The 20,507-nt window shown below is 38.5% G+C and overlaps 1 protein-coding gene and 1 non-coding gene across 3 annotated transcripts; both read right to left on the bottom strand.

Annotated features, from left to right (window-relative positions):
- Positions 1-1,336: 1,336 nt before the first annotated feature.
- On the bottom strand, positions 1,337-1,409 carry Trnas-aga. Its single transcript has one exon. It is a non-coding gene; the product is annotated as a tRNA-Ser (tRNA).
- Positions 1,410-1,791: 382 nt separating this feature from the next.
- Positions 1,792-19,184, bottom strand: LOC110442119 (hemicentin-2-like). Of its 2 annotated transcripts, none has more exons than XM_021485577.1 (14): positions 18,988-19,184; positions 15,058-15,351; positions 14,174-14,467; positions 12,380-12,591; positions 11,971-12,135; positions 11,424-11,571; positions 10,282-10,575; positions 9,025-9,309; positions 7,583-7,774; positions 6,459-6,551; positions 5,817-6,104; positions 5,125-5,247; positions 3,805-3,850; positions 1,792-3,117 (listed from the first exon to the last, which is right to left on the bottom strand). In XM_021485577.1, the coding sequence occupies exons 1-14, from the start codon at positions 19,085-19,087 to the stop codon at positions 2,838-2,840; spliced, it is 2,814 nt and encodes a 937-aa protein (XP_021341252.1). In that variant the 5' UTR covers positions 19,088-19,184; the 3' UTR covers positions 1,792-2,837. The 2 variants fall into 2 exon arrangements, with proteins under 2 accessions (XP_021341252.1, XP_021341253.1); XM_021485578.1 differs by having other exon boundaries at positions 1,792-3,081.
- Between the last annotated feature and the right edge of the window lie 1,323 nt (positions 19,185-20,507).

Below are 20,507 nucleotides of genomic sequence, written 5' to 3'. Positions count from 1 at the left end.
CATTCCGGGATGATATCGATGTATCGATCAGTATATCAGCTCAGAGACGTATATTACAATATATACGTCTCTGGTCAGATACGTATATCTTTTTTTTGTGTGTGTTTCTTTCCAAAACCAAACCCGGCCACAACCAGTATCCCAGCCCTACATTGTATGCAAATATGACCTATTGAATGGTCCGTTCAACAATACATTCTAAACTTCCTTATACCTGTGACAGGTAAGACATAAGTAATACCACACCTGATGATGGACGTCACGAGCCGCTATCAAATACACCTGTGCCTAGCTAATCAACTCGCCACCACAGGGACCTGGGAATTTGTTACAGTTTAGATTCAGTGTATGTTTGGACCTAAACTGATGTGTTTAGGGTATACGTAATATTAGATGTTTTAGGGGTTAAATCAATTTCTGTAAAAACACCACCCCGATAATAGTACAAAAGAAATATTTCATCAAAAGCTGCTTTATATCGGTACAAACAACGTCTAGTATGACACTGAACACATCAGTTTATAAGTCCGAACATAGATAAACTGTAACAAATTCTCAGATCCCTGTGCTCGCCACTATACTCCAGGGCAAACGGTCTGTTTATTACTCCGGCTCTAATTACCACTCACCTTTATCACACCTGTACAGGTGAGACATTCATTTGTTTTTGAATACTGTAAGATATTTATACTATTTCACCTGAACACGCTCACAGGTATATATTAATTATGGGAACTATACATACCCAAAGATCGTAGTGTCCGAGTTGCGTCCCTTTACCCTGTCTTTGAACCTATATATATCATTATTGGGATGGCATTTTTACCGAAAGTTGATCTTAACCCATAAAACGTGTAAAATTTCTCTGAGCACATACTTTTAGATCCATATATACAATATAGCTGTAATAAAATCTCAGGTTCCTGTGGTTTAGACAACCGTATTGGGCGCTCAAATCTGCGATCACAAAGCCGACCACATTTATAAAATAATATTTAATTATACACTGTACCGTCGGTCCGCTTCAAAACGGGAAAATATTGCAACGATAAAATGTTGGAAAAAACCCATTGAAATTCAGTTTTTACACTGATCTGTTACCAGTAAAAGTTCTTAGACGTTGATTAACCAGAGAGTTTAGTTAAAGCTGATCCGTAAAGAAAATTTCCCATTCTGATGCTTTTCTAACTTTTCTTCAATTAGAGTCTATAGTAAATAACATTGCACCAACAGTCAACTATATTTTAAATTCCGTCAAAATACGCTACATCAGACACTTCATAGACTTCATAGACTTTATAATTAGTAGCATCTAGTGTTTGGGGAACCAGATACACGGCCAGACCGGGGTTCGAACCCGGGACCCACCGAACTCTAGACGGACACTCTACCAATTGAGCTATCTGGTCGCCAACGATCGACCCAGTCAGTTCCGCTACAGATCTAACCAAGTTCCGTGGTTAAAGATGATTTTTTTCACTTAATGTAAAAAAAAATGTTGGTGCCAATATTTGATTTATAAATATTATGTGATATTTTCGAAAATCAGGGGTATTTTTTTTAAAAATCTGGCTCTGCTGAGGGTCGAACCTAAACATCAAACAACATGACAGTGATTTCCAACAGGTTTCATTTTTCGTCAGATTTCAATATCAAGTAGTTTAGGCCTCTCGCAGAGTTTCAGAGGTTGAGATTGTCACAAGCCTGTATGTCATCAAAAGTGAGAAAAAATAAATGCAAACAGATTCCTTAAGAAATTATTTTTATTGAATCTTTAGAATATATCGTCAATCCCATAATTCTCGGGAATACATATTTTCGACTTTTGTTGTAGATTTAGGCTAAATATCCCCATACCTTTTCACATTGACTACACATTTCTATAGAAGGTTTGCAAGTTACTCGCTAAAACAAGAAAACTTCTTGTCTTCCGTGATTAATAGAATCTCAATTTTGTTCCCGTTTCATCAGACATTAACGAAACTAGACCGAACACTGCAAGAAAATTCTCCTAAAACGTAATGTTCTAGTGTTTAATGGCTCTACATTTAACGAGCTCATATTTTTACCTTTTTTACGTGACGTCAAATGATAGTTGATTAAAGTTAAAATTAGACAATAGAATATTAAGTGTTAGAAACTCAAGTGTACTAGACAATGAAGAGAGTACGTATACCCCTTATATTGCCCGTATACTTAACTGTGTTCAAGGGAGTTTCTGAAATATTTTCCAGCAAATAATACAGAAGTAATTAGACTCTCGAATTCATTCTCATTTGGATCATTTAACAAGAAACTGATAATGTCTCCTCTAGCAAGGAAACACAACATTTAACTCCTGTCACGTGACGTATCTTGTCCAATCGCGGGCAAGGATTACGGAACATTTAAAGATTCCGTCGGAACTTGTAATTAATTAGTATGTACAAGTGAGATAAGACTGAACAAAGATTAAACTAACCAAGAAACAGCGAAATAGTCAAAGGAACATTCTCGTGTTTATCCGTATTCCAATCATCCGAAATACAATGTTTTCTTGAAAGTTATTAATCCGAAAATTCGTTAAAATGAAATTTTAAAAACAGATAAAGTTTCTGGACAAACGAACTTTCACGGTATAAGATATCATATAAAACACGGAACATTATAAGTGACGCCTATACAACTCTAGTCAGTTTTGTACCACTTCCTGTAAAGGTATGACATATCTCGAATCACTTCCGGTCAGAATTAATCGATTCTTGGACAATATTAAACATAAATATGAAAGCTTTATAACGTTTCTTGTCACATGTTAATGTTTATCCATTACTTCCGGTAAAGACAGTTCTATGAGATCACTTCCGGTAAGAACGGGATTGGTGTGTTGGGAAGGTGTGAGCATGCATAGGTCGTTCATATTTTTCGTATGTTTCTGAACCGGTGTCGTCATCCAAAGATTCCTCCTGTGCCGGATGTGAAGCGCCATCTGGTAGTTCCGGGAGCGACCCTGCTAGGTTAATCCTTTCGTCAGTTGTACAAAGGTCGAATGGCTTCGATATGAATTTGGATTTCTCCTCCTCCCTTTCGACTGTTTTGCTTCTGTCAATAGTAAGGAGTTGGACGTATTGCTTTGCACTAAAAGACGAAAAACAACATGAAATGTGTTTTATAAGACCAGGAAGTTGTTCCTACGAGCGAGGAGGACCGCATGTCATGACTAATTTATTGTTGCGCTGAAAGACCGGGGGCCGTATTCACGAAACCGTTCTCATGCTCAAGCGTGGAGTTTGTGCTCAATCCTAATTTCTTGTTCCGGTTATAAATTAATGATAAAGTCTTTATTTTGTCAATGATAAGACTTCAAGCCGAAAACTATTTTCAATGTTTACATTTGACTTTTAGATTTGTTTGACATGATTCAAGTGAGTTGCAAGAAAGTTGGTTTGAGCACATTAATGCTTGAGTATGATAACTGTGTCATGGACATGGGCCCAGATAAAGTCAATCCCCGATACTCCACGGTGGCGTTAACTTTTACTCTCTAGTAAAAGTGATCGTAACCCCTGGAGTATCGAGGATGGATGTAGCCTTAAGCTAAAATATGTATGCGCTAATGTAAGATCATTTAAAGTAAGTTCAAAATCGTTATCATTTCTTAAACTTTTCCATAAACACGTGGTGGCGGTGTTAATAAAAGTATAAAATGAATCAGATTTTTATACAAGACCTGAAGGTAATGCCGTGTTAGCGGCTGATACTGGGTTTTGAGCAGCTTCAATACTTTGAGTTTCAATTGTTCGATATGTTTTAATCAATACTTACAATTGATCTGTAGTCGCTGACATCTTTTCTAGTGCTTTGAGAGTCTCTGTAAAATTGAAATCATGTGTATTTTACATAACCTCAATAAGAAGAAAAAAACCTGGCACGTTCATAGATAATCATAGCTGTTTTTAGGACAAACCAAACCAGAGAAATAATACTACATCCCTATATATTTTTGAATCCATGAATTTGATGATTTGTTTTTGTGTGCTTGAGAAATATTCAAGGACCAATAAAAAAAACCTGTCTTAAATTCGCGTGTACAAATATACCTAATAGACCGTCAACACTTGCCCTTTCTCGAACTATTCTTAGCTAACATGTATGTACTATTTACCCTTAACTTAAGCAATGTTTTTTATTTGCCATGTTAAAAAAAAATGTTGTTCGTGAAACGGAAGCCACGTGGCACTTCCTCTTATGTATTTTCCAGCATGAAACATTTATTATTACTGAAATACAATGACAATATATAAATACAGTCTTCTTTATATACATCTCTGGATGTCAAGTCGAGCCCCGAGCACTATGTTTTTACAATAAGCGATACTTCAAGTATCAATAAAATAATGTCTATCATGTTTTATCCATAATTTGAGTAAAAACTCAAGATTAATTTAAGAATAAAATTTATTTTTAAAAAAAAGGTACATAAAAAGAATATCTGGTTCCGATTACAGGCAGCTTGTCTTAATGTCTGTGCAGACTAAACGTCATCTCGAAACAAAATCGTAGAATTAAGAACTCTGATCAAATTAGTGGCGAGTGGAATTATTTTCTTAAATTGATGATGAATATGTTGTTGTTGAGGAGGAGGAGGAGGAGGAGGAGGAGGAGGGAAGGAGGAGGGAGAGGAGGGAAGGAGGANCGGATATTTCGTCCTCTGTTTCGCATATTAGAAACACATGAAAACTTTCCGGCAGACAAATGAACAAGCAACCTCATGAAGCATGTTATTCATATTTTCTGTTACTGGCGAATGCTTTAGGGTAATTATATAAAATTGTATAAAAGACAAAAAGCAGGAGGGTGGTTTGGTGTCTTTGAGTTTAAAGAATTTATACGTTGGTCATTTAGTAGCGCCAACCTCTTCAGAAGACCCACAATTAATTCTAAACTTTATGATTCACATTTAAACGGTATGACTTGAACACAGAAGCAAAATCATGATCGGAGCTCAACAGTCCACAACCATCTACATTACTGGGTAGGAAAAGTCAGCACGAGGAGGAGGAGGAGGAGGAGGAGGAGGGGAGGAGGTGGAGGAGGAGGGAGAGGAGGGAGGGGAGGAGGAGGAGGAGGAGGAGGAGGACTGACCTGTTCGTTGTCTCCGTCGTCGTCGTATTCTGACAAAACCAGCCGAACAACATATCACGATGACGGTCGACAAGAGACTGCCGAGAACTCCCAGGATGAGAACAGTTCGACCTTCGCCGGTCTCTGTGGAAATAAAAAGGAAATATCGCCATGTCCATCACAACCACCTTCGTCGTGGTCATTCGTTACAAGTTAAAACTTAACGAACGAATATGAAATGCATTTCTTTTTTAAAATTCGAAAAGATATATCAGAATGTTTCTGCCTTTACATGTGTATCACTGACTCCTTTGTACCAACACATATTTGCTTTATTGATTATCACTCATATTCACCAGTTAACTAAACGATCCAAGGTACATGTACATAATTATAATATGTAAAATAAGTTTTATGTTACCTAGGTGAAAAAAACAAGGAGTTTGCATTGGCTCCGCATAAACATCGGCATCAGAAATGAACAAAGGGTCATAACTCTATGTATTGTTGGGTACTAAGATTGATTTCAGTAGGCGGCTATTTTCGGCCAAGAAATACCGTAAACAAATGGTAATAGTAGGTTCGACAGAATATGTGAGATGCCCTGGACAAAGTGATGTGCAGACGGATGGTGTGCAAGCTTATAGAACGTCCGGAGAGTTCAGATGGTTGGCTATTAGTGATCTACTTAACATTGTCATATGTTAACATACCTGCCACGTGAACGTCAAGACTTTTTCGCACAACCGGAAATAATCCTCCCTGTCCAGTACACGTGTACTTCCCTGTGTCTTCCGGTGTGACGTCATGTACCTCAAGATGACCTTTGTCGGATCCTTCGTGGAGATGGAAGATATATCGTTCAGGCTCAGCCAGGATAGGTCCACCATTTCTGTACCACGTAATGCTCGGGACCGGATATCCGGTTATATGACAGAAAATATGAAGTGTACTTCCGGGCAAAATACTAGATTGGCCTTCCACTGTGATAGTCGGCGCCACTGTAATCAGCGCAACATGTTTAGGGTTAAGGGGCGGCAATGTAGACAATAATATTTTTCGAATTCGTTAAATTTTGATTATAAACAGAAATGTACTTGTCTATCAGCAGACGTTTGACAACTCTGAATTAAATCAATAAATTTGAATTGAGGGAAGAGTTACTTCTACTATACCATGAACAAGTCAATTTGCAAAACAGGAAGAATAATAATAAGAAAAAGTATTGGTGGTTCTGAACTTACAAAATTGGTTTCAGATCACTGAAGTGAATACAGTTTGATATTTGGGTTCCGAATCATTAAATTATGTTGATTTTTACACTAGATAAAATAATTTGTAATCGAGTAACTTACCTACTACGTCCGCCGGTATAGATATCTGTCTTTGTTGAGAACTGCCAACTTCCACGAGAACGTTACATTCGTACCTCCCCGCATCAGAGAGTTCTACAAAAGACGGCGTGATTGACGGAATGGAATTACTGCTGTAATCAAACACACTCATTTCATAGTTATTACATGATGCATGATTTGTACTTCATGTTGTTCTCCAAAACATAGAATCAAAATTCACAATAATGAGCACACCAGACGTAGCCATGTTGAAGGGCCATTATAAGGCACATTTTTTTAGTTGAATGTTCAAACACGTAAGCTAAATGAACCTTGGGAATTCCATTTTTTCTTTCTTTAAAAACACATATTGCTATCTTAGGTCACTATCATGTATCAATCAAAAACTTTTCCCCATATTTCAATTTACGACTTTTTAACGAGGAGCGATTTTTATCCTCTTTTTGATTTTGAATAGCATGTAAAGTCACGTAATGGGAAGAAAAAATGTGAAAACCATAAACTAGGTGTCGTTGAAGGCTGTACCGCGTTTACGCCTGCAAGTAGGGGATGACATCAGGTGAAGTATTACAAACATAAATCATCTTCATGCGATAAACATAACAGAAAATCTACGAAATGTAAAAGTTTCGTGTTAAATCCCAAACTCATATTCCGCCAAAATCCCATCTTTTCCTGTTCAAGCTAACTTTAAATGATAAGAACCATCCACTATATTTCCCAAAATAAAACTTTCACCACCGATACAGCACTCGGTAAACAGAAATCTTAACCGTTCGGACGCCGCTTTTTTACAAAAGTTTTCACTCTCTTATCTGTGGGCATATACAACGTGAATACCTTGTATTTGATTGATAAACAAAAGGCGAAACCTGTTAGTTGTTCTTATCTTGTAATGTCATAACGACAACTTGTTTTAATCGATTTCAGCAAACTTTATTGAATTTATAAACATAATCAGACAGCAGACAAAGAAGAATATACATGTAGGTCTTTTCCCAAAAAACAATTCTATCTATCAAAATACAAACATTAAGTGAACTAATTATAGTTAAGCTAAACTTCAAGGGAGGTAATCTTTCTGACACTGGGAAATCATTCCCGTACAGAAAAGGGCAACCTACTTGAATTTGATATCGTCAGTCGTCTCGTTTCAGAATAATATTCGTATCTCCCAGTCAGATCTGACACTTTGTTCAGGGGCACGTGCTCCTTAGTCCAAAATACATCATTCTTGACGTCATCAATATGGCCGATATCAGAACAATCTAACGTGGTTGTCTCCCCTTCTATCAAAACGACACTTTTGAGTTTTTCTAGAAAGAGAACATTTTTAGGGGTAACATTTTTTTTACATTAATTCATTGATTAGATAATGGCACAGCTGTAATATGTGTCTTCGAATATTATGATCGTAAGATTTTCTTTTAGACGCGTTTTATCTCTCTCGCTGCGACCTTCACACATATTTTCGTAAATTTTAGCAGAAGCCTTTGAGTAATTGATAAGTTGGGTTATGAATTGATTATGAATAGATTACGAAGAAATTGATACACTTTTCATTTCAAGAAATAATGTTAAAAGTAAGAAATAATCATAGATTATGTTCTTTGATGGCATCATTTTGTTATATAATCTGTTATTTTGGGAAGAATGCTCTGAGTTTTAAGGAATTTTATAGTAACAGTGACCTTGACCTTTGACATTCGGACCTGAAAAGCAATCCCAAGCAAGCACGTTTGGTAAGGAAGCACTGTATGAAGTTTGAGTTTGATCTGCCCAAGGAAACTCAAGTTATCGCACGAAAACAGATTTTCTATTTATAGTAACAGTGACCTTGACCTTTGACCTTCGAACCTGAAAAATCAACCCAAGCAAGCACTTTTGGTAAGGAAGCACTGCATGAAGTTTGAGTTTAATCGGCCCAAGGAAACTCAAGTTATCGCACGAAAACCTCTGAGCGGACGCCGACATAGCAATACCTATGTGTCACCAGCTTTTCGCAGGCGACACAATGATAATAACATACTGAATATCTCGCCTTGGACCATCAGTTTACATTTTAGTATGTTTCTATGAACTTTCATCTGTGTGAAACATTTGATTACCTTAACCTTACAACAGTTGTAAAGTTTACACATTTTAAAAAGAAAACTAGTCGGAGATTTTCTTCGTTGGTTGATTTAAACATGTTTTTATTTGCATCTTATATACAAAGGGATTGGGCACAATTATCCAACTTATATAAAGCCTTTTCCAACTAGATTTTATATATATATATATTGAAATAAATTGTCGAGAGTAAGATAAACATGAATGTCAGCGGTCCTGAACTTTGGAACGTTTGTCTAGAATATTATTTCCTGACATTGTGAGTGTTCGAAACTGTTGTTTTGCGAACTATATTTCAGCTCTAAACCTAAACTCAGGTTTTGCATTTCGATTTAGTAAAAATCGTCTCGTGAATAGCTATGTATGTACATTCTGTTCATTTCAAAAATTGACATGAATCGTAAAATGAATCAGCTAAAATGCAAAATGTACGGCAATTTTGGTTTGTTTTTACCTGCTATGACCCGAACTGAAACAGTCTTCCTCAGGGTAGCCACCATACACGATATATCCACAGTGTCGGATCTGCTGGCTATTTTGGAAATATTCGCCCCGACAAAAAACGAATCCACCAGATTGTCGTATTTCAGGTTTGATGTAAATTCCGTCAAGTTTGATTGGCCGTTTATTTGCCAATTAATTTGATTTCGACCCGATCCTCGATACGAACACTGTATATTGATTGGCTGGCCTGCCGTGACCCACATTCTGTCTACTTCCGGTATAATATCCAGTTCCGCTGTAGAAAACAAAACAGAGATTATGGACATGTAGGATAATATAAACCAATTTTATTGCTATTTTAATCTCAAATGCATAGGTGTCAACCTGTGAAACCTCCAATGAGGGAGATCTCCCTCATTCCACATTTCCATTGAGGTAGAAAGTGCATGACATGCGACTGAAACGGCTTTGCTCAATTTATCTTTCTCTTTATATATATCAAAATAACTCCAAAAATCATTCATTGGATACAGCCACACCTGTTATTATCAGTACACACACCCTGCATTAACTAGGGATCATTTGACCACAGGATGTAGATTTTGAGTTTGTGAGAGTTTTAACATGTATGAGGGAGTTTTAAGGGAGATTGGCAAATTTTGTTCAAAATGAGGGAGGTTTGACAGCACTACAAATGTAATTATCAAACGCATGCCATTGCTTCTTTAGAAAATGAATAAATAACATACTAGGTTAAAACTATCTAACAGAACAACCATGACCTTATGATTCGTTCGGAACAAACAGGTGTCAGGATATTCATTATCTTTACCAATTATTTGAGTAATGTTAAGTTATCCAGCTCTAAATATTCCTACTCTCTAAAATGGAATGAAAACAAAACTTTAAAATCTATTACACATGACTGTTTTCCAATGAGAAAATGTTGGAGTATTCCGTCATATTGTAAGCGTAAAAGTAGTTGTGACGTCAATTCCAATTTTGACAAAAATTCCCAAACGGAAATGATTACCACAGAAAATAAAACCATGTTCAGGCAAAAACTGATTATGCAGTCAATTTGTAAAACATGTTTTTTAAAATTCATGAACATTTTTTTTTAGAATGCTCAATATTTTAAAGGATAAATACAAGGACTGAATTTCAAACCAAGCATTTTGCGTATCGTGGGAACAGCTTTGAACGGAATGCCAGACCTTCAAAAATGTCCAAAGATGTTTTTCAACCCTTAAAATCATGTACTTACCCGCATTGATCTCAACGCTTTGGTAGAGCTTCGAGTTTTCGTCCTTACAGATATAACTCCCCGAATCCTTAAACTTCATTCGGCTTTTTAGTAAGGTTTCTCGTGTCGTGACCCCATCATGATTATATGACGTGTCTATGACCTTCATGAATGTCGAATCAAGGTGGAGATCACGCTCGTTTTTCATCCATCGGAACATAGGAGGCTCGGGTCCGTCAAACGCACATGTGATTTGAAAACTTTCATCTGTGCGATAGTAGTTAACTTGCTTTAGGGGATAAATCATTTTCAGTGCTGGAAATAAAAAAAAATCTTGAATGTAAACAATTGGATGAAAGTTAGTTAAAGGGCTGAGTACATTTACCAGCTCTGAGATCAGAGACGTTTGCCTTGCAGGTAGGGCGTAAGAATTGTACCTGCTGCCCCATTGCATGATCGTAAGAGGCAATTAAATTTGGGATCTTATCGCCCCTGTGAGGAAGGCCTTGGATTCTGTTCCCTGGCCGAGACATACCAGAGTCTGTAAAAATGGTAGTTTCTACTCCTGCTTAACGCTCAGCAATTTAGAAGTGGGTCGACTGGTTCGCTCGTTGTATAATGTGACCGGGCGTGGTGTCCTGCTGGGTGTCCTGCTGGGTGTCCTCGGCAGTATGTTTCAGTGAGGTAGCACAATAAAGTCAGTATCTGTTCCGCGCTATCACAAGGAGACAAACAAAATATATCGCAGCCTCCCAAAACACACACGCATACACTACACGCATGCATCTCGCACACAGGGGAGGCCGTCCTTAAATGACCATAACTGTTGATAGGACGTTAAACAATACAAAACAAACCAAACCATAAGAGACGTTCACAACTACGTATCTGTTATAATACTTTAAAAATCAAGGCAGACGTTCTCATATAATATTTGAATGTTCGATTATTTAAAACAAAAATCGAGATTTTATCTAAGTATTTGGTTTCTTTTCCTAGTTATTGTCGAAATTGTCGGTCGGCAACCGCCATCCGCACAATCCCCATCACTACTACTTCTCCCTCAAGAGGAAAGAAAAACTCCTTTCAAAATCTGCCATTTTGAAACTACTAGTGAAATAGCGTATTATTTCATGTAAACGTGAGCGGGATTTAATACGTACTTGAAGGCATAGTACATCCAAACGCCTCGACCCGAAGTGATATCTTTTCGCTCCATGATACAGGATTGATTCGCAAGAATCGCGCGATGACGGGAACCGGAAGTTCGTGTTTATTCTTGGTGTCGTGGTCATGATTGCCTTCAAATATCTGGTTTCAGAAAAAAAGAAGCAGTAAGTATTGTTATAATCGGTACAGATATGGCGCATTTTAAAACATCGTTTCTTTAACGTCGTTAGAACCATATACTCAAAATGTTCCTATATATCTGATTGCGTTAAACTACTGTAGCGGAACTTGGTTGTTCCTAGGCGTGTCCTGTGTTCTATCCCAGCCTGGCCATATTTTCTCTTCCTCTAACTACAGTATAAATTATCAAAGGATTACAGAACGAGTTCCTAGACACTGTGTTCACGCCTTTTACATGTGAGATACAATGAAGACCAAGAGACAAACAAAGTCATTCAAAGGTTCTGTCTACCACTGACTGGGAAATCATTTAGGGTCATTCCAAAAACATTCTGGACTATTAATGATAAAATAACGTACTTTAGTTTCGCCTGTTTTGAGTTCTTTGTACTTGTCCCAGCGGCGGCCATCTTTGCTGAAAAGGACCTTGTATTGTGTGATCCACTGACGTTGGGTACAACAGTCCGTGGATGACCTCCCTTGCGTAACTATCTGTGTTACTATGGCAAGCTGTGGAAACGCTATCTGTATAGTAAAGAAACAAGTAACAAAATAAACTTCCCAAACAAGAGCACGACAAAGCTATTAACTTCCATTATCAACTATTAAAAATTTTGATTTTTTTTTTTTATTATTCGTCTATTTTGATGTCGTCAAACTGTACAAAAAGGCAAAACCAATCGAAAGAAGTGATACAGAATGGACAAAAAGCATTCGAAATATCAAGACTTATTACATTGACGGTGACAAAATTATACAAATCGCCTACCTGTATCCACTGCCGTTTATCGGTTATCGATGCCTGCCATGATCCTCCTAGAATCTTTCTTATTCCGGCCTGGGCCGCGGTTATGTCCCCTTCCCTGACTGTATCCAGTCTGCCTCTAGATGGCGCGTCAGAGTAGAGAGTATCTTCGTAATGAGATGAGGCGGTGATACTGACGTCAGGCAGCGATTTCACTAGTGCCACCTGACATGGTTCTGTAGAACAATATGAAACATTTACGTTAAAAATAACGATGATGGAAATGAGGAAGAAGGAGGAAAAGGAAGAGGGGCAGCAGTACAGCAGCAACATCAGCAGCAGGAAGAAGAAGGGGAACTGTTTAGCAGTAGAAACAGGTACAGTAGAAGCTGAAGAGGAAAAACGGGAACAGCAGAACTAGTAGGAGAAGCAGGTTAAAAAAGGAGTGAGATAAGGAGGAGGAGGAGGAGGAGGTACAGTAGTAGCTGAAGGGTAAAAACGGGAACAGCAGAACTAGAAGGAGAAGCAGGTTAAAACAGGAGTGAGAACAGGAAACGCAAGGCCATGAACAGGAGTACGGAACGAAAATCAAAAGGAGGAAGGAAGCAGCGGCGGCTGCAGTAGGTTAAGGAGCGGAGAGCACCTGGAAGCAGGAACAGGGACTCGGTAGATAAGGAGCGGAGAGCACTGGAAGTAGGCACAGGGGCTCGGTAGATAAGGAGCGGAGAGCACCTGGAAGCAGGAACAGGGGCTCTGTAGATAAGGAGCGGAGAGCACTGGAAGTAGGCACAGGGGCTCGGTAGATAAGGAGCGGAGAGCACTGGAAGCAGGCACAGGGGCTCTGTAGATAAGGAGCGGAGAGCACTGGAAGTAGGCACAGGGGCTCGGTAGATAAGGAGCGGAGAGCACTGGAAGCAGGCACAGGGGCTCTGTAGATAAGGAGCGGAGAGCACTGGAAGTAGGCACAGGGGCTCGGTAGATAAGGAGCGGAGAGCACTGGAAGCAGGCACAGGGGCTCTGTAGATAAGGAGCGGAGAGCACTGGAAGTAGGCACAGGGGCTCGGTAGATAAGGAGCGGAGAGCACTGGAAGCAGGCACAGGGGCTCGGTAGATAAGGAGCGGAGAGCACTGAAAGCAGGCACAGGGGCTCTGTAGATAAGGAGCGGAGAGCACTGGAAGTAGGCACAGGGGCTCGGTAGATAAGGAGCGGAGAGCACTGGAAGCAGGAACAGGTGCTCGGTAGATAAGGAGCAGAGAACACTGGGAGCAGGCACAGGGGCTCGGTAGATAAGGAGCGGAGAGCACTGGGAGCAGGCATAGGGGCTCCGAAATAACAGGAAAATGAACAGAAGCAAAAAAGACGGGACAGCAGTAAAAAAGCAGGGGAAGGAACAGGAGTACGGAAGGAAAATCAAAAGGGGGGAAGGAAGCAGTAGTATAGTGCAGTAACAGGATTAAAAAGGGGACACTGGAATCAGGAACAATGGCACCGAAATAACAGGAGAATGAACAGCAGCAAGAAAGGCGGGACAGCAGTAAAAAAGCAGGGGAAGGAACAGGAGATGCAAAATGAGAAACAAGTCGAGAAGGACTACAAGAAGCAGAACCATAAGAAGTAGTATGGAAATTGAAAACGTACCTTTAGAGATCAGGAACAGGAGGAGAAGTAGAAACAGTGAGAGGAGAGGTTCAAGAGCATGAACAGCATGGGCATGGTGGAGGGGTACTGTACAGTAAACTGTAGAAGAACCAGAAGTGTGAGAGCAGGAGATCAAAAACAGGAGCAGGATGGAGGAGAAAGTTGAGGTGTTTTCTTACCTTCAGACACCTCGAGAGTGAGAGTTTTACTAAAAGGTCCGGCGATGCACGTATATTCTCCCGAATTTTCTCTCTTGGCGAAGAGTTCACTTATTTCCGAGGATACTGCAACTTTCTTTGAAAATGTATTCGGTTTCACGACATAGCCACGTGTCATGAATCCAAATGCCTGCATACCATTTTTATGCCACGTGACCGGAAGTAAGTCTTTACCCTCAAACACACAAACAAGAGTGAAAGGTTTGGACGCCATGATGATGACTTTATCCACGTCAGGCCGAATCCGTAGTCGACCTATTTTCGAATTAAGGAATAATTAATTATTGACTATCCGAGGTGATGATAAACACGGACATCAACTAAACCTTGGGATATACAAACGAGTCTAAGTTAAGACAGTTTTATAAAAATGAAAACAATCTTTTGAGAATTACAAACTTTGTTGCTTCTCATAACAAATAATTTCAGCTTCACATAACGAATTAGCGGTTTCACAAATCGTTTCAGTACAAAGTTAGAGGCTTTACATAACAAAGGTTTAAGTATCACATAAAAAAAATGTTGTTTCACATGTCCTGTTGTTCTGGGAACTACGGACTTTGTTGTTTCTCATAACAAATATTTCAGCTTCACAAGACAGATAAGCGGTTTCAAAAAGCGTTTCGCATAAAAAAGATCAAGGCTTTACATAACAAAGTATCACATAACATAGTTTGTTGTTTCACATACCAAATTTAAATATTTCACATAACAAATGGTCAATGTTTCACATATCAGTATAGAAAAGTTTGATCCTTCACAAAAAAGTTCAAATAGAAATTTTTACTCTTTTGATTAAATTTGAAACGGATAATCTTTAACCATGTGACTAAGATTTCACTAACCTTTCGTGACCTTCACCTCTATCGTTTTGCTGAGAGGTCCTGCGTGACAGGAGTAGTTTCCAGTGTCCGTGAACTCGGCGCCATTCTTGTAATACGTCACAGTTATATAAGATGTCTCAAATGTCCATGTCCTCTGCTTTGTGACATGCGCTCCGAGCTCATTCTTTATTTCACTTCCGTTCACTTGCCACGTGACATCTCTTATGTGATATCCGGTGAACATGCACGTGAGGTTCAAAGGTCGAGATTCACGAATCCAAATATTGTCGGTTTCAGGGAAAATGTGTACTTCCTCTGTAATTAAATTTTAATCAAATGTTTTTATGTCAAAGAAAAATGATACAGTGTCTGACCAGTATCGTCCCTATCCCAGAGTACCCCTGAAGGTTTGGGACAACTTCGCGATCGTGTGAGGCGACAAATGTGGGACCCTGGTTAGTTGGAGCTAACCTTCTGTGTCCTCTGCTCAGAGATCATTGAAAATACATGCAACACGAATAATTACTGTATATATTGCAATAATTGAGATATCTCAGCTTTTCCTTCCACAATCAATTTTCTTCTGTGATTATCGTGTGGCCTGATATGACGTCAATGTGTTGATTGGTCTTAAGACTACCGTGTGGTCAGATATGACGTCATTGTGTTGATTGCCTTAAGACTACTGTGTCGTCAGATATGACGTCAATGTGTTGATTGCCTTAAGACTACCGTGTGGTCTGATATGACGTCATTGTGTTGATAGCTCTTAAGACTACCGTGTGGTCAGATATGACGTCAATGTGTTGATTGGTCTTAAGACTACCGTTTGGTCAGATATGACGTCATTGTGTTGATTGCCTTAAGACTACTGTGTCGTCAGATATGACGTCAATGTGTTGATTGGTCTTAAGACTACCGTGTCGTCAGATATGACGTCATTGTGTTGATTGCCTTAAGACTGCCGTGTGGTCAGATATGACGCCATTGCGTTGATTGCCTTAAGACTACTATGTCGTCAGATATGACGTCATTGTCTTGATTGCCTTAAGACTACTGTGTCGTCAGATATGGCGTCAATGTGTTGATTGGTCTCAAGACTACCGTTTGGTCAGATACGACGTCATTGTGTTGATTGGCTTAAGACTACCGTGTGGTTAGATATGACGTCAATGTGTTGATTGCCTTAAGACTGCCGTGTGGTCAGATATGACGTCAACGTGTTGATTGCCTTAAGACTATCGTGTGGTCAGATATGACGCCACTGTGTTGATTGCCTTAAGACTACTATGTCGTCAGATATGACGTCAATTTGTTGATTGGTCTTAAGACTACGGTGTGGTCAGATATGACGTCATTGTGTTGATTGCCTTAAGACTACCGTGAGGTCTGATATGACGTCATTGTGTTATTGCTCTTAAGACTACTGAGTGATCAGATATGACGTCATTGTGTTGATAGCTCTTAAGACTACCGTGTGGTCAGATATGACGTCATTGTGTTGATAGCTCTTAAGACTACTGTGTGATCAGATATGACGTCATTGTGTTGATTGGTCTTAAGACTTCTGTGTGGTCAGATATGACGCCAATGTGTTGATTGGTCTTAAGACTACCGTGTGGTCAGATATGACGTCAATGTGTTGATTGGTCTTAAGACTTCTGTGTGGTCAGATATGACGCCAATGTGTTGATTGGTCCTAAGACTACCGTGTGGTCAGATATGACGTCAATGTGTTGATTGCCTTAAGACTACCGTGTGGTCAGTTATGACGTCAATGTGTTGATTGGTCTTAAGACTACGGTGTGGTCAGATATGACGTCATTGTGTTGATTGCCTTAAGACTACTGTGTGGTCTGATATGACGTCATTGTGTTATTGCTCTTAAGACTACTGTGTGGTCAGATATGACGTCATTGTGTTGATTGCCTTAAGACTACCGCGTGATCAGATATGACGTCATTGTGTTGATAGCACTTAAGACTACCGTGTGGTCTGATATGACGTCATTGTGTTGATTGCCTTAAGACTACCGTGTGGTCAGATATGACGTCAATGTGTTGAATGGTCTTAAGACTAATGTGTGGTCAGATATGACGTCATTGTGTTGATTGGTCTTAAGACTACTGTGTGGTCTGATATGAAGTCATTGTGTTATTGCTCTTAAGACTACCGTGTGGTCAGATATGACGTCATTGTGTTGATAGGACTTAAGACTACCGTGTAGTCTGATATGACGTCATTGTGTTGATTGCCTTAAGACTACCGTGTGGTCAGATATGACGTCAATGTATTGATTGGTCTTAAGACTACTGTGTGGTCAGATATGACGTCATTGTGTTGATTGCCTTAAGACTTCTGAGTTGTCAGATATGACGTCATTGTGTTGATAGCTCTTAAGACTTCTGCGTGGTCAGATTTGACGTCATTGTGTTGATAGCTCTTAAGACTACCGTGCCGTCAGATATGACGTCATTGTGTTGATTGACTTAAGACTACCGTGTCGTCAGATATGACGTCATTGTGTTGATTGCCTTAAGACTTCTGCGTTGTCAGATATGACGTCATTGTGTTGATAGCTCTTAAGATTTCTGCGTGGTCAGATTTGACGTCATTGTGTTGATAGCTCTTAAGACTGCCGTGTCGTCAGATATGACGTCATTGTGTTGATTGACTTAAGACTACCGTGTCGTAAGATATGACGTCATTGTGTTGATTGCCTTAAGACTACCGTGTGGTCAGATATGACGTCATTGTGTTGATTGCCTTAAGCCTACCGTGTCGTCAGATATGACGTCATTGTGTTGATTGCCTTAAGACTACCGTGTGGTCAGATATGACGTCAATGTGTTGATTGGTCTTAAGACTACTGTGTGGTCAGATATGACGTCATTGTGTTGATTGCATTAAGACTACCGTGAGGTCTGATATGACGTCATTGTGTTGATAGCTCTTAAGACTACTGTGTGGTCAGATATGACGTCATTGTTGATTGCTCTTAAGACTACCGTGTGTTATGACACACATTTTATTATGACGCAGAAGATAACAGGTCTAATGTTGTTTAGTGATTTTTGAATTAGAATATTGGTTTTTTGAACATATAAAACATGAAAATTGTGTGCCGATTTTAAAATGGCATCCACAATTTCTTATGATTCGCAAATTGTGATATTTCGTTTGAAACTTGACATTTGGGAAAGTGTACCGCTACCTTGGGTATATTCAGCAAAACCTAAATATTTTCTCTTCGAAACACTAACGGTCTACGTAAAGTAACAGGTTTTCTCCGGGTACTCCGGTTTCCTTCCACATTAAGACCCCCGCGCGCTAACATGTAGGCCAACAACAGTTGAAATAACTCAAAATTGTTGTTAAAAAATGAAGTTGATATTTAAAGTAACATTGAAATGATGACAAAATTCTACATCCACTTCCTTGAACGCACCCTGATATTCTACAAGTCATTTGATTAAAATCGAACCCGCAGTTACATGAAGTATCACTCTCCGGCCATTTTCGCCTGTATTTGCGATATTTGATAGACAGGTTCGCATTATGCCTTGCACAACTGAGTCAATAATTAATCTTGTATAAAAAAAAAATTGGCTACGATTTTTCATAATTTCATATTTTACGGTCATTTGATGTTTGTTTGTTTGTTTGTGTTAGATTGTTGGTTGAAGACGGTCGCACAGTGAGACACTGCCGAAAAGTGAGAGAAAGAAGTAAGAAAGAAAATTCATATTTATACATAAATAATAGATAAATAATATGTATTCAAGGTTAAATAAACGTAAGTTCCATTAGTTACTCTACAGACAACATACTATTAATGAACCAATTAGTCATTAATCTTAAAAGATAGCACTTCTTTAATTCTAAATGACGTTAAAATCTTTCAATAAAGTTCAGGTGCGAAAAACAAGTATTTTACTATTTTGTTTTTACCTGTAGATTCCGCAGAGCAGAGGCACCCGACGAGGAGAATGAAGCCGATAATATAACAACAAATCCACGCCATTATTGTCAGATTAAGAACGAAACACATTCCGCGTCACATCTTGTATATATCCGATTCCATGTAATCAATATGGTCAAACTATTTAATTCCATGATAAAATTTCTTCTTATAAATCCAAAACGTATTTCCCAAATAACTTTGGGAAAAAACAATGCCCTCGGTAAATCGTTAATTACGCGCATGAGTAAAATGTTAGTACATAGGAATTGGGGAGTATGAGGCCAAACAAAGTTAATGTGCAGTTGTTAATGATAAAATATCTGCGTACGACAGGGGCGACAATCGATGATTTGTATGCGATGCGGTTGAAGACGACGACGAAATGTGTGCGATGTATTTAATTAGACATGGTGAATTATTCGCTTGAAATACATCCATTAAAAAATACACACAATAGTTTTGTAATACTTAACACCTTCAGTACTAAAATTTCACTGTTTTGAAAATGTTTGTTTTTTTAATACACATATTGACTAAAATGTTTTCATGTGTAAGAATTGGTTAAAGATCTTAAAAACTCATTTGTCTTTTTGAAAAATAAATTATTATATATTGTTGTATGAACTATATACTGTACGCTAATTACTGGACCCAGTTTCTAAACCGTTTCTTAATTAAGATAATTCCTTTACTTAAGATTTCGCATGTGATGCATGTAGCATTATTTTGGTTCAGAGGAAAGTCCTTGTATAAATAGAATTCCTTAGTTCCTATTACGTAGCATTACTTTGGTTCAGGGGAGAGTCCTTCTATAAATAGAATTACTTAGTTCCTATTATGTAGCATTACTTTGGTTCAGGGGAGAGTCCTTCTATAAATAGAATTCCTTAGTTCCTATTATGTAGCATTACTTTGGTTCAGGGGAGAGTCCTTGTGTAAATAGAATTCCTTAGTTCCTATTATGCTTTCTTACGAAGAACAGAACCAGAAACCTCCTTAAGTTATGAATCTTTGGTGAAACGTAAGTCTGGATATTGAGCTGCATTTTGGGGTCCATACAATTGGAAAAAAACACCATGTCATTTTTGTCTTATTAGGCGAATTTTCTCTTGCATATTTAACGTAGATTCCAAAAAAGAAATGGGGTTCTCGACTTGCCTTTTAAAACTTTTGTGAAATGTAAGTCTAAAAATTGAAATGTATTTTTAAAATTAATCAAACAAGTAGCTCCATGTGTCCTTATTATAGTGCTATACAAATGAAGAATTTCGTATAGGTAGCTCTAAATATTCAGTGCCGACTTCAATGGTTGGTTTTCTATGGAGGTGCTGACATGGGCGCTCGCCGTGAAACAACACTTGATCAAAAACGAAGATAACAAATCGTCGTCTTTGTTTTTCGTACAAGTGTTGACACAAAACAGTTGAATACCCTTGTCGAGTGTCTAAACAAAGATAAATTTGGCCTTTGAAACATCTAAAAACCAAATCAAGCACGTTTAAATTTT

This window comes from Mizuhopecten yessoensis, unplaced genomic scaffold (genome assembly GCF_002113885.1).
Source record: "Mizuhopecten yessoensis strain PY_sf001 unplaced genomic scaffold, ASM211388v2 scaffold716213, whole genome shotgun sequence".
Classification (NCBI taxonomy): Eukaryota; Metazoa; Mollusca; class Bivalvia; order Pectinida; family Pectinidae; genus Mizuhopecten; species Mizuhopecten yessoensis.
The sequence above is the reverse complement of the archived record's forward strand: the minus strand, read 5'-3'. Positions and strand labels throughout refer to the sequence as shown.

Bases quoted from the DNA above. Each gene is read 5' to 3' on its own strand.
- LOC110442119 (XM_021485577.1), bottom strand. From the start codon at position 19,087: ATGTGTTTCGTTCTTAATCTGACAATAATGGCGTGGATTTGTTGTTAT. The intron at 11,572-11,970 runs GTACGTTATTTT...TTCTGAAACCAG, and splicing joins TCAAAACAGGCGAAACTAAA to ATATTTGAAGGCAATCATGA. The intron at 5,248-5,816 runs GTATGTTAACAT...TTATTTCCACAG, and splicing joins TCTTGACGTTCACGTGGCAG to AGACCGGCGAAGGTCGAACT.